The 15,236-nt window shown below is 39.4% G+C and overlaps 1 protein-coding gene across 1 annotated transcript; it reads right to left on the bottom strand.

Annotated features, from left to right (window-relative positions):
- Positions 1–9,053: 9,053 nt before the first annotated feature.
- Positions 9,054–13,976, bottom strand: hhipl1 (HHIP-like 1). The gene is made up of 9 exons (XM_079458712.1): positions 13,357–13,976; positions 12,167–12,813; positions 11,684–11,827; positions 11,264–11,592; positions 11,044–11,170; positions 10,807–10,952; positions 10,495–10,576; positions 10,043–10,125; positions 9,054–9,879 (listed from the first exon to the last, which is right to left on the bottom strand). The coding sequence occupies exons 1-9, from the start codon at positions 13,654–13,656 to the stop codon at positions 9,323–9,325; spliced, it is 2,415 nt and encodes an 804-aa protein (XP_079314838.1). The 5' UTR covers positions 13,657–13,976; the 3' UTR covers positions 9,054–9,322.
- Between the last annotated feature and the right edge of the window lie 1,260 nt (positions 13,977–15,236).

Here is a 15,236-nt window from a genome sequence, read left to right as displayed (position 1 = left end):
AAGTTGAAAGCTGAGACAAGAGGAAAGATCGAAGCCCCCGAGGGTCCCGCAGTGCTTATCATGGAATTGCAATCTTGCTATGTAACTGCCATCTGCTGCGCTAATAATCTAATTGCCTCCACATTAAGAATTGCTCGAATGCCTCAGCCCGGACACAACCTGAACCGAGTCCAAGTCAGGTGCTGCTGTGGAGGTCAGTAACCCCTTTAAAGAGCCCACTGTGGCACTTAGTGGATTTCCTCAGTGGTTTTGTCAGATCTGCTCAATACCTCAAAGCTGCACATATGCTTCCTGACATCTGTTCCTTTTCCTCTTCCCTCATAAACTGGTGTCAATAAAATGCTGAGGTGATGACGTTCAGGTCACTGCAAGGTCTTTCAAAGGCGACATCCGCTGTGCTGTGTCTATTTGAGTAGTTTGTAGCTTAATACAATAAATCTCTAAATATAACTTTGTGGCGCATAACTCATTCAGCAAAATGCATGAATGAAACTAAAAAATGATGTGGATTGCTGAGAGGCGGTTTCAAAGGTCATCTGACTTACGAGTGTCAACGGGCGATAAAATGGTGGAAAATATTTGAGACTTACATTGGATGTTCTGGTGAACCTTTATTGTGACATATTTCAGGCCGAACTTGAATACTAGGTGAGAAATGTTTTAATAGTTTTTCCGCATCAATTGATTGTTTATTTTTTATGTTATGCTGTCTGTTTTTATAATTTTGTATTTGGATTTTTTGTATTTTATTTTGTCAGCTTTCATGGATGAGTTGTTTACCACAAAACTATAAACTAACAAACAGGGAAAGCTTTGATTTCATTTGGACAGACTCAAGCTAGTAGGCGTACATAGCATTGCCCTAGCAACTGCTTCATAAGGTCAATATTTTTTTTTCTTTACAGTTGCAAAGCAGATGTACAAAAAGCATGCATACGTAACAATAAAGATATACTACTAATAATAATAATAAATAATGCAATGTGCTGAGGGCGTGTAAGCAACCACCCATGCACAAGACCCCCAGAATTGAGGTTTTGTATGAGAAGGCATCATTAGTTTGTTTCTCGGTTACTGAAATAATATTTTGTGAAAAATGGGTCAAAAGTGCTTTCAAACATTTACAAAAGCAGTAAACCATCAGGTGCTATTAATGCAGACAGTCAGTGTTTTATTGAAACATTTTTTATTTAAAATCTAAAAAGGCCTTTGAAGCCCTTTGAAGTGAACAAGCCGCCTCTGGATCCCTCACAGCGTTCGTCGTAATGTTTCTTTTCTATCGGTGGTAAAAACAAGTAGAATTACACTCGCTGGAGAGTTTAAACCGAATATTTATTGGAGGGCAGCCCTCCATGGCTCCCACAGCGGATTCAAAGCTTGGCGGCTTGGATCGGGGGTGCACAGAGTCATGCAAAGATAACTGTACCTGTGTTTCGGCTGTTTGCACAGAAAACACCCCCTTTCTGGAGACCCACGGGAGGCCAGAGGGATGCCTGCTCTTTGTCCCTCACAACGAGAGGAAACAAAAATAAATCGAGTAGTGAATGGTCACAGGACGTTGCTCAAACATAAAGACTCGGCTCCAAAGACAGACAACCAAATTGGGTTATTTCGTGTAGGACTATGGCCTTTGCTCCCCCCGTACATTATAGATGATTAGGAGGTCTATTCTGAAGCATACGTCTTCTTGTTGTACTGCAAGCCATTAATGCATTAGGAGCTATAATTACCATTGAGCACACAATTGGATATGGTTTGGGGGCTCACGAAACAGATCCGTTAGAGTGAGTTTCAACCTCTCTTGTAAATTACAGGCTTTTCTATTCCCCCGTAACGCCATGTTTGGTCAATTTTGTTGAAATCTATCGTTCGATTATTTTAACAAACTCCGAGAAGGCATTCCTCAAACTTCCTTAAGTTTACAGATCTGTGGATTGTATGGCGTATTTGTGATGAATGTGGGACAATTAGGGCGACACTTCCGTTTTACCGTGACATTCATGGCTAAAAACTGCAGTAAATCCTGCTGAATGGCAGGGCAAAAGTAAGCATCGCTCCATCACTGTGAGCACTGGCGAATGAGAGCAACATTCGAGAGGGACTTGTTTTACAACCACATGCACTTGGGGCTATAAATAAGAGAGAAGGAGATCCAAAACAGACCTGAGAAAAGTGACTCCATATGGGCGCTGGTGGAAGGGCCCATGATGAGCCATGATCAAAGCCTGCAGCTCTCAAACGCTATACTGCGCTGTTCTACTTTTATAATGCGTCCTTATAACACGACATTCAAGACAACAGTGAATTCTGTGTTCTGCTATCATCTCTCACTTCATTTTAAAGGAGTTACTTCATGTGTGTTTACTTCAGACTGTCACAGGTGAAGAGAAAGTGTGTGTTTTAAAATTGCATGAGCAGAAGTTACATAAATGTTAAGTGGTGTTTTAAACAAACATCACAGTATCTATTATTGCTCAAGCGTGGGATTTGAACAAACCCTCAACCCTTCGTATTTGGTTTTGACTCTTTTGTAATCCTTAAAGGGACAGTTCACCCAAAATATTCTGTCTTCATTTACTCACCCTCAGAATGTTCCAAACCTGTATACGTTGCTTTGTTCTGCCAAACACAAAGCAAGATATTTGTTTGAATTTCAGTAACCCAACCATTCTCATTCCCCGTTGACTCCCTAAGTGTTTATTTTCCCCTTCTATGGCAGTAAATGGGGGGTGAGATCTGTTTGGTTACTGACATTCTTACAAATATCTTCATTTGTGCTCATCAGAACAAATACCTTTACAGATCTTGAAACAACATGGTTACTATAGTAAAAACAGGCTTTCAACCAAATAAATATAGTTTTGCCAATAGACACGGTTCATTTTCATAAAGGTAGGACACACGTGGCAGAGTGTTGGCATAGGTAAGCACCTCACCATTTTTTCAGGGAACGTAGAAATTATTTGACACAACAAAATGCTTTCTAACCCAACTCTTATCTGCAGATGAAATGATTGACATGTGCCTAAAAGACAGGAAGCCACATTTACACATTGTCAGTCTATTGAGTCATTGCTTCATAACCAGTTAGCTTTGAGGAGGGTTGATCTGAATACAATTCGAGAGGAATATCTGTTGGTGGACATCTGTATGGTGGCATGAAGACATTACATATTTAGGACCATACTAATTCGAAAAAAGCAAATGTGCTGAAAGAAAAGAGAGCCAAACATATGCAAGCCACATTTAGATGATGAATCATCTGCTGATGAGTATACGCCACCCAAGAGAGCGAGTAAAGACAAATCTTCTTGTGAGCGATGGGGTTAATGACATCATCGTCGCACACTAATGATGCTGATGTGATGCAAGCGGCAAACCGCTAATGTTTATCAATCTGAGAAGAACCAATGTGAGATCGGTGCTTCTTTAAACAAAATTGGTGGAAAACATCCAACACAGGACCAAAATTGTTCAATGTAGGAAAATGAAATGTCCTTTCAATCAAACTAGCGTTTTTATTAATTTGACCATACATTGCATAGTCCCATCAATAAGCAAAATAATCTTAAAACAGGCTGAATTGAAAAACAAAATTAAATGCAAAATAGCAGTTTTTGACAAACAACTGATGAATTTGCATCAACAACAAAAGATATGCAACCATTCATCCATCCTGGCTGTCTACGTCTGTATCCAAACCTTTTTGGGTACAACCCATCGATTGAATCCTACTGCACAGTAAAAAAGGTCTCGATTGTAGTCAACTAAATTGAACTTGTGTTCCTTTGATTTGACAAAGTTTTGAAAGTTATCTTATGGGAAATCCTGCGAAATGGTTTTGAAAACATAACTGAACATCTTACAGATGATCTGCATGATTGATACAGTTTCAGAATATTATTTTTAAAAAACTCCTTTCATAATTTGGACTCAAAGTTTGGCCTCCCATCTTGTTAAACACTCCTTCTCCTCTTTGAAGCGGTTATGCTAAACACTTCATTTTTCATAAACTGGTAGTCAGCTTATAAAAGTGCAGCTACTGTATAGACCGCACATGCACAGGTTCTCTGCCAGTGTTTGGTGTTACACCATGTTTGCTCTTTCAGATCAACAGGAATACCATATTCCCCAATACTTCCTGTAGGAGTGCCATAAATGGCTGTCAGTGTAATCTAAGAGCGGTCTATACTGCACACCATGTCCTTACAAAAGAGCAGTGTCTGTGTGTTTGCATGTCCAGAATCCTCACACAACCAGGCTGATATAGTCTACATTCATACGTAAAGCCCACTGGTTCCCAAAGGGAATTTGTTTGATTGAAACAAGACCCTGGATGATTTACGGAGAAGTTTAAGCAGAGAAAGTGCTGGATTTTTTACTCTGTGTGTGTGTGAGTGTTTGATACAGTATGTGTAGAATGAGATGTTGAGTTTTAGCCGTGACCCTGCTGGTCTATTCACAGGTGGGACTGATTTGGGGTTTATCTGCTGGAGATTCCAGTTCATATGTGTATGTGTTCTTTCTTCTAGGCACAGATGAAACAAATAACTGATGTCAGACTTAATCTGCCATTGTTTCTTTTTCAAGTTTTGAGACAGAATTGTAATGATGTTAAACTGAAACAGATTATGTCATTTTAATATATGCCGCAATAGCCCAGAGTCAACATGACATCAAAATGGTCATGTTAATAAAAAATTTGATTTGATTTCTGAATAATGCAATGTTTGTTACAATAATTTATTTATGTGGGTCGTTGTTAGAAATTTACTGTGCGTGTCCATATTATTTTATCAAAAACATTAACCTTAATGCAGGAACTTCGGAACGTAACTATTTTTGCATATTAAAGGCAAAGATCTAAAGTTTGTATTTTTGTTAAAACACATTTTGGTTTATTCACCATTTCACTTATTTAAGCTGCTAAACTCACTAAATTTACTTTGACGTGTTTATACTTCTGTTCTCGCTGGACACACTTTATAAGTTATTCCCTTGGGTGTAATAAATATGCTCAAATATCTAACGGATTAAAAGTATTAACTTGGACAATACACAGTATGCAATGATTGAGAAAGTTTAGTGTTTTTTCCATTTCCTGAAAAACTGAGAATTTGGACATATGAGAAGAACAGCGACGGTACACATAAGAGGTAAAAAACAGAGACTACTTTGTTTTTACATGGACATGTTGAAGTTTTATCTTTGGTAATGTGCAGAGCCACATGTTGCATTGAACCTGAAACATTCTTTTAAAATATCCGCCTCACCTGTTACGTACACTTGCCAGAGTTTCTTCTTCCTCAGGACGTTTTTCGGCCATACATTTCAGCACTCACAACTAACCAAAATCACATTTCTACATTCCCATAACGACACTAAATTACAGGGCTTTCTCTTCTTTAAACCTCAATACCCATTAAGCACAAACACTTTGGTAAAAGCTTCTTGTTTGCGAGGTTTTACAGAGAGCAGAAAAATCCAAGAGTGACCCATCAGGGTAGTTCTTGGGGTCAGTCCATTGTCTCCTGAGTATAGGTTTTATGACAAAACGTGCAGGAGATGTTATCACTGACTTGGGGAGGGTATCTTGGCTATTTCCATTCAAGTGTGCACAATAGCTGAAGATAACTCACCTGACCACGCAGACAATGGACGGCACCATTGCTACATGACGCCGTAAAGACTGATCATTCATTGTTCGAAGGGAGAGTTGACCAAATGTTTGCTGCTGGCTCTCTATGCACGGCGCCACATCTGCTGAGCTCAAAGGTCCCCAGGAATGTTTATTTTCTTTATGATGCTGTCTGTCCCTGTGTTTAGTGAGATTTTTTAAGGCCACTGAAGGGCAACCCAGCACTACAGAATAAAATGATGTAGGTTACAAGAATGTGTGTAAACCACAGGAGGACGTTATATGCCTTACAAACTAGGGATGGATTTTGCCGAGGTGGTTGTCAGGGCATTACTCTGCAGTCGCTGAGGCTTCTGGGTGTATTGGGTGGTTTGTAAAGTTTAAAACCAAGGCTTAAAGATATGTCAGACATGCCTATTTATTAGACATTGGTTGTTTTGCGGCCAGCCTTTTTTTTGGCTGTTAACTTTAAAGTGTGGGTGGGTTTGGGGCCAAAGTTGCATTGCGCTCTGGGCCTCTGGAGGGGGCAGGACCGCAGGAAGACCCCAAGCTGTGAGTAAACAGCTGTATGGAGGATCGCCTGGCCGTCTGGAGCCAGGCACAGACCCCTACTCCCATTCACTGACCCGTTCATGTCTGTCACCTCACTCCTATTAATAGACAGGACCTGCGGACATGCGCATACTTCTGAATGGAAAAACATTGGACCTTCAGTAGGTTTGTTTCACGGTCGGATTAACCACAGATTGCATCTAGATAAAGAGAACAGCAAGAAACAAATGCAAGAAACAAAATATAGGCTTAAGTAAGAACACACGGTAGCCTTAAGTTCGAAAAATATTTTTCCAGAATTATAACTTGACTTTTTAAATGTTTAACCTAAAATTCACTTAAGTGCAGAAGTGTAGCTCATCGCTCACTGTTGCATTTGTTGATGTGACAGATGAGGGTACTGTAAGAAACCAATGTCTCTTCAGAGCAGAGAAGGAAACATGACAGGAAATGAGCTTTATTCTGCTTCAGCGCTCCACTTAAACCTCGCTCACTAGTGTGTCATTAATGGGCTGTAATTACCAGGAGAAGATATGAAATGGGTTCATGTTAAGGTGACGTGGCTGTTTCTACCATCACTATGTTCCATCCATTCTATGGGAAGTAGTTTTGCATCATATGTAATAATCACTGTGTTCGGATGCTCATCCTCTGGGAAATACCTGCACAGACAACAGCTCATATTTCATTTATATCAAATAAACGTGGTTTGGTCTGCCTAATTCATAAGGAAAATAACCCAACCTATTTTTAACATGGTGTCATGCTTTTTGCTTTCTCGACGGAGGCGGAGCACCATCTGCATTGCAGACCTTTGTTGATATTTTATGCGCGTGACTTTGGGGACGAAATGTCTCTTTTGGAAGAATGATAAAAAAGATGAACCATCAATGTTTTCTTAAATCGTTAAAAATATTGTCAAGAGTTAATCTAAAATATATGTATTAGCTTTATGTAAAAAAGCACACGGCTATGTGTGAATATCTCTGAGTAATACAATCACATAGGCAAGAACGTAATGAGTTCATGGCAACATGTATTTGATGTATTTCCCAAAGTTTACAGACTATTAAACATGATAACTGCAGTGAGACACTGCCCCCTCTAGGTAAAATATGGTAAAACATCCAATAAAAAAACTATTTTCCTAAATCAGTCCACATATAATGTCAGTAGGTGTCTCCCTCTCTACGCACATTTACTTATATTACAGCTTTTCATAATCACGGCTGTATTTATGGCTACTGAAATTCGACATGAATATTTATACAAATGATACCAGAATGATATGTCTGCGTTAAATAAGGTCTTTATATTCTGGTGTGAAAACTCTTTGACACACAATAGCTGTCACACTTAAGCCAAACTTTGTCAAATGAAAACAAACTGTGAACTATTAGTGGTTGCTGGAAGCTGCAGTGCAATGAATATTAAATAAAAGAAGAATTATGATGATCACAAATTTGAGCTACGGGGTGAGACGTGCAGAGCAAGCTGCTTAAACTGATATTCATCAATCCATTGCTTCCTCGTTAACAGCGAGACATCCGTTGCTTTGTAAATTATGAGTCGCTGGAGGCGCAGAGCTAAATTACTTTTCAGGGGGATGCCAACTTTTGAAGGGAAGCTGGCAGACATAGTTTGGCACTACCTACGTGATTGAATGCTCAGAATATCAATGACCCCGTTCGGCACACAAAGACACCATTATTGAAATGAGAACAATATCCCACTTTGGGATAACAGACAGACTTAATGATTGCAGATATGGACGAATCGACGCATTGCAAAACTGTCCTCTAAAAAGCTTTTTTAAAGCATATAAGCATATGACATAAAAACGATATATAATAATAATAAGCCCATATTTAATGGCTCTGTTAAATGCATTGACGCGTGACGAGCAAACATTGTTTTTAATGCACATTTAAGCACTGTAAACATGCGCTTTAAATTCTTTAATGTGTATAACGACCTAAAAGATAAAAAAAGTTGAGGCCCCAGCGAGGATCGAACTCGCGACCCCTGGTTTACAAGACCAGTGCTCTAACCACTGAGCTATGGAGCCTAGCTGTAGCCCCGACTTCGGCTAAATGCTAATAATGCTAACGACATTACAACACCGTATTACGTCATACCACCGCAAGTTACGTACAACAGCGACTCGACGATAAACGTTCATATTTTATTTCGTATTTAGACACGAATAAACGCACACTTAACCTATCAACAATCTAGTTACCCATTTCCACAAACATTAATGCTTGATGCTAACGAAAAATATTGTTGCACGCTAGTGGTTACAGAGCATGTGGTTAAGTTTATGTTTAACGTTAGTGGTTTCTAAAAGTAATGTCTACTACCTCCGTACTCGTCACGTCCTGATTATTTGCACATAACATTTAGTGCACATACATACGTGTTTACATCCATGCGCATCTGTTGTGTTGTTGTTGTTGTTACGTAGGCTAATGTGTATATTGTGTATTACCAATGGTTATTGTGTACTATTTGACTTGCATATTATATGTGTAATAGTATGTTCTGCTATGTATATGGATAAAGATAGCATCTGGAGGTTAATGCTCCACCAAAGTTTAATTGTAGCCCATGTAGCTACTGAAACTTACATGCACAGTGACAATAAAGTTCTTACTAATACTTGCCTCAGTTTCATTCAAAGATGAGGCGACTCAGGCAACACAAACATTTATATATATATATATATATATATATATATATATATATATATATATGCCTAAGCAATAAACGTACTGTGGTATCAAGTCAGGTCTTTGCGCTAAACACTTTGTTACAGTGCATCAACATATAATCTTGGTGAAAAAAGACCACAAATTCGTCATATTTTTTAAATGTATTGGTGACTTAACTGTAAATAAGATACAAAGTTTGTATTATTTGCAAAATAATGGGCATCATTTTCATTCAAACAGGTAAACATACACATAGGTCTATGAATTGAGCAGCAAATCACGATAAACATGAATGTTTAGTCACTGTTAAAACTGAAATATCACATATCATTTTAATTCGTGTCCTCTGTATCTAAGTTGCAGAAATAGATGAGGTAGACCTATGTGCTACAACAAATAACAAGATTTATGTTCCGGATTATTTCAGACCCGGAGCTGAATTTCCACATATAACTCCCGCATCTTCGTAGTGAGCACAGTTATGTTTGCCCACCCCGGCGTGTTGACAATCCAGGAGAGTTTCTTCCGTCCCCTCACACTGCACATCATCTAAAATAATCTTCAGGTTCTTGCCCTCCCCAAACTCAGCCTGCTTGGCAGCCTTAAGTGCGTGTTGGAACCCCAGCTGACGACAGACCACCACAGCGTTCTTGGTGTTCCAGAGATCATCGCAAACGGTCCCCCATTCCCCGTTGACATACACCTCCAGTCTTCCCTGATCCTGTCGACCTTCCTCGTCTCCAACCAACCTCACGTCTCCATTCTTGTGCTTGACCTTCCTGCGTCTACCCTTCCGCTGTCGGGATGTCCTGAGAGGCTTGGGTGTGGTCGGGGTGAACGGACTGGGGTTCTGTACATCCTGCTCTCTAAAGATGTCCAGCAGATCTTGAAGCCAGTCTTTTGAGTCGGGTTCAAGGGGTTTCTCCTGATCTGGGAGTCTTGGATGCTTTGTTGGAACAGTGACTCCAATGAGTGCTGTGAAAAGAACATTCACATCAACCTTTTATTAAATCATGTATGATGTTAGCTCATTTATATAAAAATTCAGTCGTTTGAGCACACGAAAACATTTGATTTAGAACTAACGCAGTATGTCAAACAAAACCATAATTTTGCGTAAGGGATGCCACAAACTTACATTCCTTAGCCTTGAATGGTATTAGGTTGCTCTTAACACGAACTGGAAGTGTGTCATGATGACATTTTCTTGGCGGCGCACGTCTGTAACAAAGCAGGCAATGCGTTTATTAAATGATTGATATTTTTAATGTGATACTGAATACACATACGGCAAATAAGAACATTTTGGTTGACTAATCTTCGAATAAAAACAGAACATAAATGTATGGTTTGCAAAAGGGTGCATGCCATTAGAGTGAGAACAGAGAGTCAGTGCCACGATCACATTAAAGCTAATAATGGAGAATTTGGCCACTGTTGATCTGATCTACGTCACAGAGAAAGAGATAAATTACAGGAACACGTACTGCTGCCAACACAAATATTTCGTCCTCTGAGTGTAAAGACAACATAAACTGAACTTTGCACACCATTCGTGAAGCTGTCTTATGAGTGATAAAAAATGAATACCTTGAGGGGTCAACAATCTTGTACACCACACCTGTAGGGGATGTTGCACTCGGTACTTCGGTGGACATGAAATAGAGTTCACCTGGTTACAAAGAACAAGTTAGTTGACATTCAATATTTTTCTGATCAAATATACAGTTTAACACCATACAAAAGTTATGCCCACAGTGAGGCGGTAGTGAGCAATTCATGTAGCATATTTAGGAAGAGCAACGCAGAAAATGTGGATCTATTAACCACCACGAGGAATAGAAAACTAGATCTTATTTAAAAATAATTTCTGACATGCAAAAATAACATAAAGGTACATACCGGCTTCATCTTCCGCAAATGAAATGATGTACGTATAGTAATTGTTGATGAGACCTGGAAATGAACAGGTCAGACCAGTGCCCATGCAAATCTCATTGTAATCCCACCTGCCTGTGTTTGTGTTTTCTTTCAAACTCATCAGCCGTCTGTAAAAATTCATACAGTCCACATTAAAAAGTTTAATTATTTATTGCTACTACTGACTGACCATAAGCATCACCATATGTTTTCACATACCCACTCATGAAGTCTCCAAATATATACATGCCGTTTAAGTTTGGATATTCACAGCCTCTGTACACATATCCCCCTGTGACAGATTTGCCAATTTTGTGTGGATATGCGTAAATCGGAAGGACGTCATCTAAAAATATAAAACATTTTATGGATTGAGAACAGAAACAACTGTATTTGCCCGATCTAATTATTTACAGCATACGCAAAGCCCAGCACGCACCCAAAGAGCTATTAGCACAGAGTTTCTTGTCATAACAAGAAAAGCCCTCTTTTGCTCTCCAGCCATAATTCCGGCCCTTCTCCACAATGTCTATTTCTTCGTATTTATTTTGGCCAACATCCCCACAGAAGATTCGTCCTTTTCCATCTTTGTTCATGGGATCCCCTCTGTCTACCGAGCATCTCCACATGTTACGCACACCGTAGGCATACACCTCTGGTCTAGCGTTGGGGTCATGTACAAATGGATTGTCTGGTGGAATTCTATACAGCGGTCCCCTTTCGTTGTCATCCACATCAATGCGAAGAACCTTTCCCAACAGGGCAGATCTAGTAGCACATTAGCATATGCAATCCAGAATAGCAAATATTGGAAAAACACATCTAATATATAAAAAAATGACATTACATCTAAACTTACTTGTTTTGAGCGTTTCCATATTTCCCAAATGGATCACCTGCCATTCCACCATCACCAGTGAAGATGTACAAGTACCCATCATCGGCGAAAAGAACCTGGCCACCGTTATGATTAGAAGCAGGTTCATCAATCTCCAAAATTATTCTGAGATGACAAAAAATACACACGGAGAAGTGTTGCACCTATTAAAGATTAAGTGCAGTCCAAATGTTTTAAACAGTCGAAGAAAACCATTCTCTCTTTAAAAAAAACGTAATGTCATTCCAAACTTTTTCTTCTGCAAACCACAAAAGATTTTGAAGAACGTCAGTAACCAAGCAATGACCCACATTGACTTCAATTATATGGCCACAAAACCACTGAGACATTTCTAAAATATTTTCATTTGCGTTCCACAGAAGAAAAAGTCTTGTACAGATATTGAATGACATGTGGGTGAATAAATGATGACAGAATGTTTATTTTTGGGTGAACTATGCTCACCTTTCAGAGCTGTGGTCCACCACGTTCATATCCGTTGAGGAAATTCGGAACTCGCTGATGCGGATCCTTTCATCCAAACCAACCTCCACCGAATAGTACACATACAGCTTTCCATTGTATTTAAATCTGGGGTGAAAGGTAAGTCCCAGAAAACCTCTTTCATCACCTTCCCATGGGGATGTCAACACAGCTTTTGTGATGTTTAGAAACGGCTGTTCGAGCCTAGATCGATCTGGAAGGTAGACCCAGACCACGCCGACTTGCTCGCCGACAAAAAACCTGTATGTGCCATCGTTGGCGTGAACCATGGCAAGAGGGTTTTTGAGTCCATTGGCTACCTCCTCTAAACACAGCTGCAGACAGCCCTCCGAATCAGCTATGGTGCGGCCCAGGTTTTTGGTTAACAGTTCATTGCTAAGGAGATGAGGATAACAGTAATCTGGGTCATCCAGTTCCAGGTACTGACAGAGCTCACGCTGGTCATGCTGAAGCTCTTGAACACGTGGATCGTCGGACAGCAGTGGAAGGAAGGAACTGCACTTGGAATGGAGCAGAGAGCAGTAGTCTGGGCAGAGCCCAGGGATGGTCCTTAAAGGGGTGCTGGGGTCTTCAGCATCAAACAGGTGAGCAGCATATGGAGAGCACTCCTGAAAATGAGATTTGGGAAACGTTAAGAGGAAACTGGAACTTGCCAGCCTCAAACACAGTATTTGTGTTGTTATTTCAGCTTGGCCACATTGAGCACTCTGTGAAACCCCACTGCAGGGTTGCAGGTCACTGGGTGTGAAGCAATCCCAGAAGCCCCCATGCGACCCCTTGCATATGCTAACTTCTTAGTTCTTTTATATGTCTTATTATTATTTGCGGAGTGCTGCTGACTTATGAAGTTATGATCATTGGATGTTACTATGTTTATGCAAGTAGATTTGTTTGCTTACAGGTTCAGTTTGTTAAGATCAGAAACATGTTATATATTTCCTCTACTTCTGTTTGATGTTACATGCTCAATATCTTTGTACGTTTTGCTTTTAGTTTTAAAAAGATAGTAAATCAATAAAATGTCTAAAATATCACATCATTTAACCCACCCTGTCACATTGTTTATATTTTATTTTGCAGTAAATGTTGAGATGTATAATTCGAGTGCATTTAAAATACATGCATCGTCCAGAAGAGGTCTTCAAACCTACCTGGCACAGTAGATCCTGCACGTACGCGGCACAGTTCGAGTACCCGTAATAATCGAAGTTATCCATTACTCGGTAATATTTTGCCATCAGATCTTGGTCCCTGGCATAGTCACAGCAGCCGAAGTATTTATACATCTGACAGAACTGCAGCTCCTGTTGAGGCCGAAAAGGGGGTTTAAAATCCAAGCATTGCGGATGCAGTAACGCAGGTGCTATCCAAAACCCCAACAGATAATACAGAACAAACGGCGATTGCCATATGCGCCCGAGAACGTCGCAAAAGTAGCACATAGCGCTCATATCCCGGTGCCTAACTCCTGTTACATTAAAGCTAAGTTGTGCAATGGCGAATAAACTCGTCGTATGTCCTCGCTGGCTTGTGCAGCTATGCACTTTGCCCTGATTTTAATCATCAACCTTTTCCAAACAGATTCCCGTCCGATTTGCCGTGGGACGACTGAGTTATCCCAACAGGGTTGCTGGACTGGTATCAAAAAAAGTTACATCATATCCACCATGTCTGAGTTACAAAACGTGTCTCACATCCTGAGCAGATGCGAGACAGAGGTCCACACCACAACTCTCGGACTGTAACTCATGTATTCCAGCAAAGTCTCTCTGAAGAAAAAAAGATTATTTCCTACTACTTTAACCCTTATGTCCTGTTTTTACCCAAGCTCCTTTTCTATCAGGAAGATTCATAACAGTTGGGTAAAATATGTATTATTATTTGATATAGCATACTTCTTGTTAATTTAATAGAAACAGTGTTTTCCTGCATAACATGTTCTTTATCAAATATCTTATTTTGAGTCTCAGAGATCACAGTTAAAGTGAACCTTTACCACAAATATGAATGGTGCTGCACTAGATTACAATCCCTTTCTTAAAATGATACCTAGGCTATTTTATGATTTAACACGCCCGGTCACATAAAATCAAAAAGTTCATTTCAGCACAACATGAAACAATGATATTGCTTCATACAACGACAAATAGTAAGTTGGTTCCATCTGTTTTCATGACGTTTTGCAATCACAGTTTACACATCACTCACACTTTTGTGATTCTTTTTTTATTCTCCCCCCATTACCCAATCCCAGTAACGTATCGTAAAAACTAATATTATAGAAGCTCTTATGAGTTATTGGAGAACTTCTGAGGTGTTTTTTGTCAGAATTTTTGTATTGTTTGTTTTGTTTTTGGCACCTTTGGTAGTGTAACACAGGAAATTATTTCTAAACAAATCCATAGAACAGTGTATGTGTGTATCAAACATTCATACAGCGTTTACTAATATTTTCCTATGTTGTATCTTTGACACACGTGTCTGTAGATCTTGTCAGATGTTTGACATTCACAAACAGATCAAGTTTAGTGCAGAAACTGTTGAACAAGGTCAAATCTTGTTTACATTTAGTACTATAATGTGAGTATAGTCAACAGTACATTCTATTCTTTTCTGAAGGTCTGAGTCATTGTGAAGGTCTAATTTACTGTCTATTTATGAATCGACGAGTCATTGCAGGTTTTATGTGATTCTTGTTTTAATGCTAATTCCATCCAACAATTGCAAATGTCAGCGACACCACATTTTAACCACAAGGTGTTGCTGTAGTCACACCACAAACCCCCAACTACCCGATTTAAACCATTCGTCTCGAATCTTCTGAGGTGTAGTAACATATGTTAAAAAAAACCACCGGGAGACTGCATTTATCAGATATTATATAGAATAATTTAACTTGTTATATAAACACCATGTACTGTGCTGCTGCGTTATTTGGGTTTTCCTATTTTCCCATGGAAAGCTGCTTTGGAACTATGCACATTGTGAAAAAGGCTATATAAATAAAATGTAATCGAAATTTTAAGAACCA

Source organism: Barbatula barbatula (genome assembly GCF_947034865.1).
Source record: "Barbatula barbatula genome assembly, chromosome: 6".
NCBI lineage: Eukaryota > Metazoa > Chordata > Actinopteri > Cypriniformes > Nemacheilidae > Barbatula > Barbatula barbatula.
The sequence above is the reverse complement of the archived record's forward strand: the minus strand, read 5'-3'. Positions and strand labels throughout refer to the sequence as shown.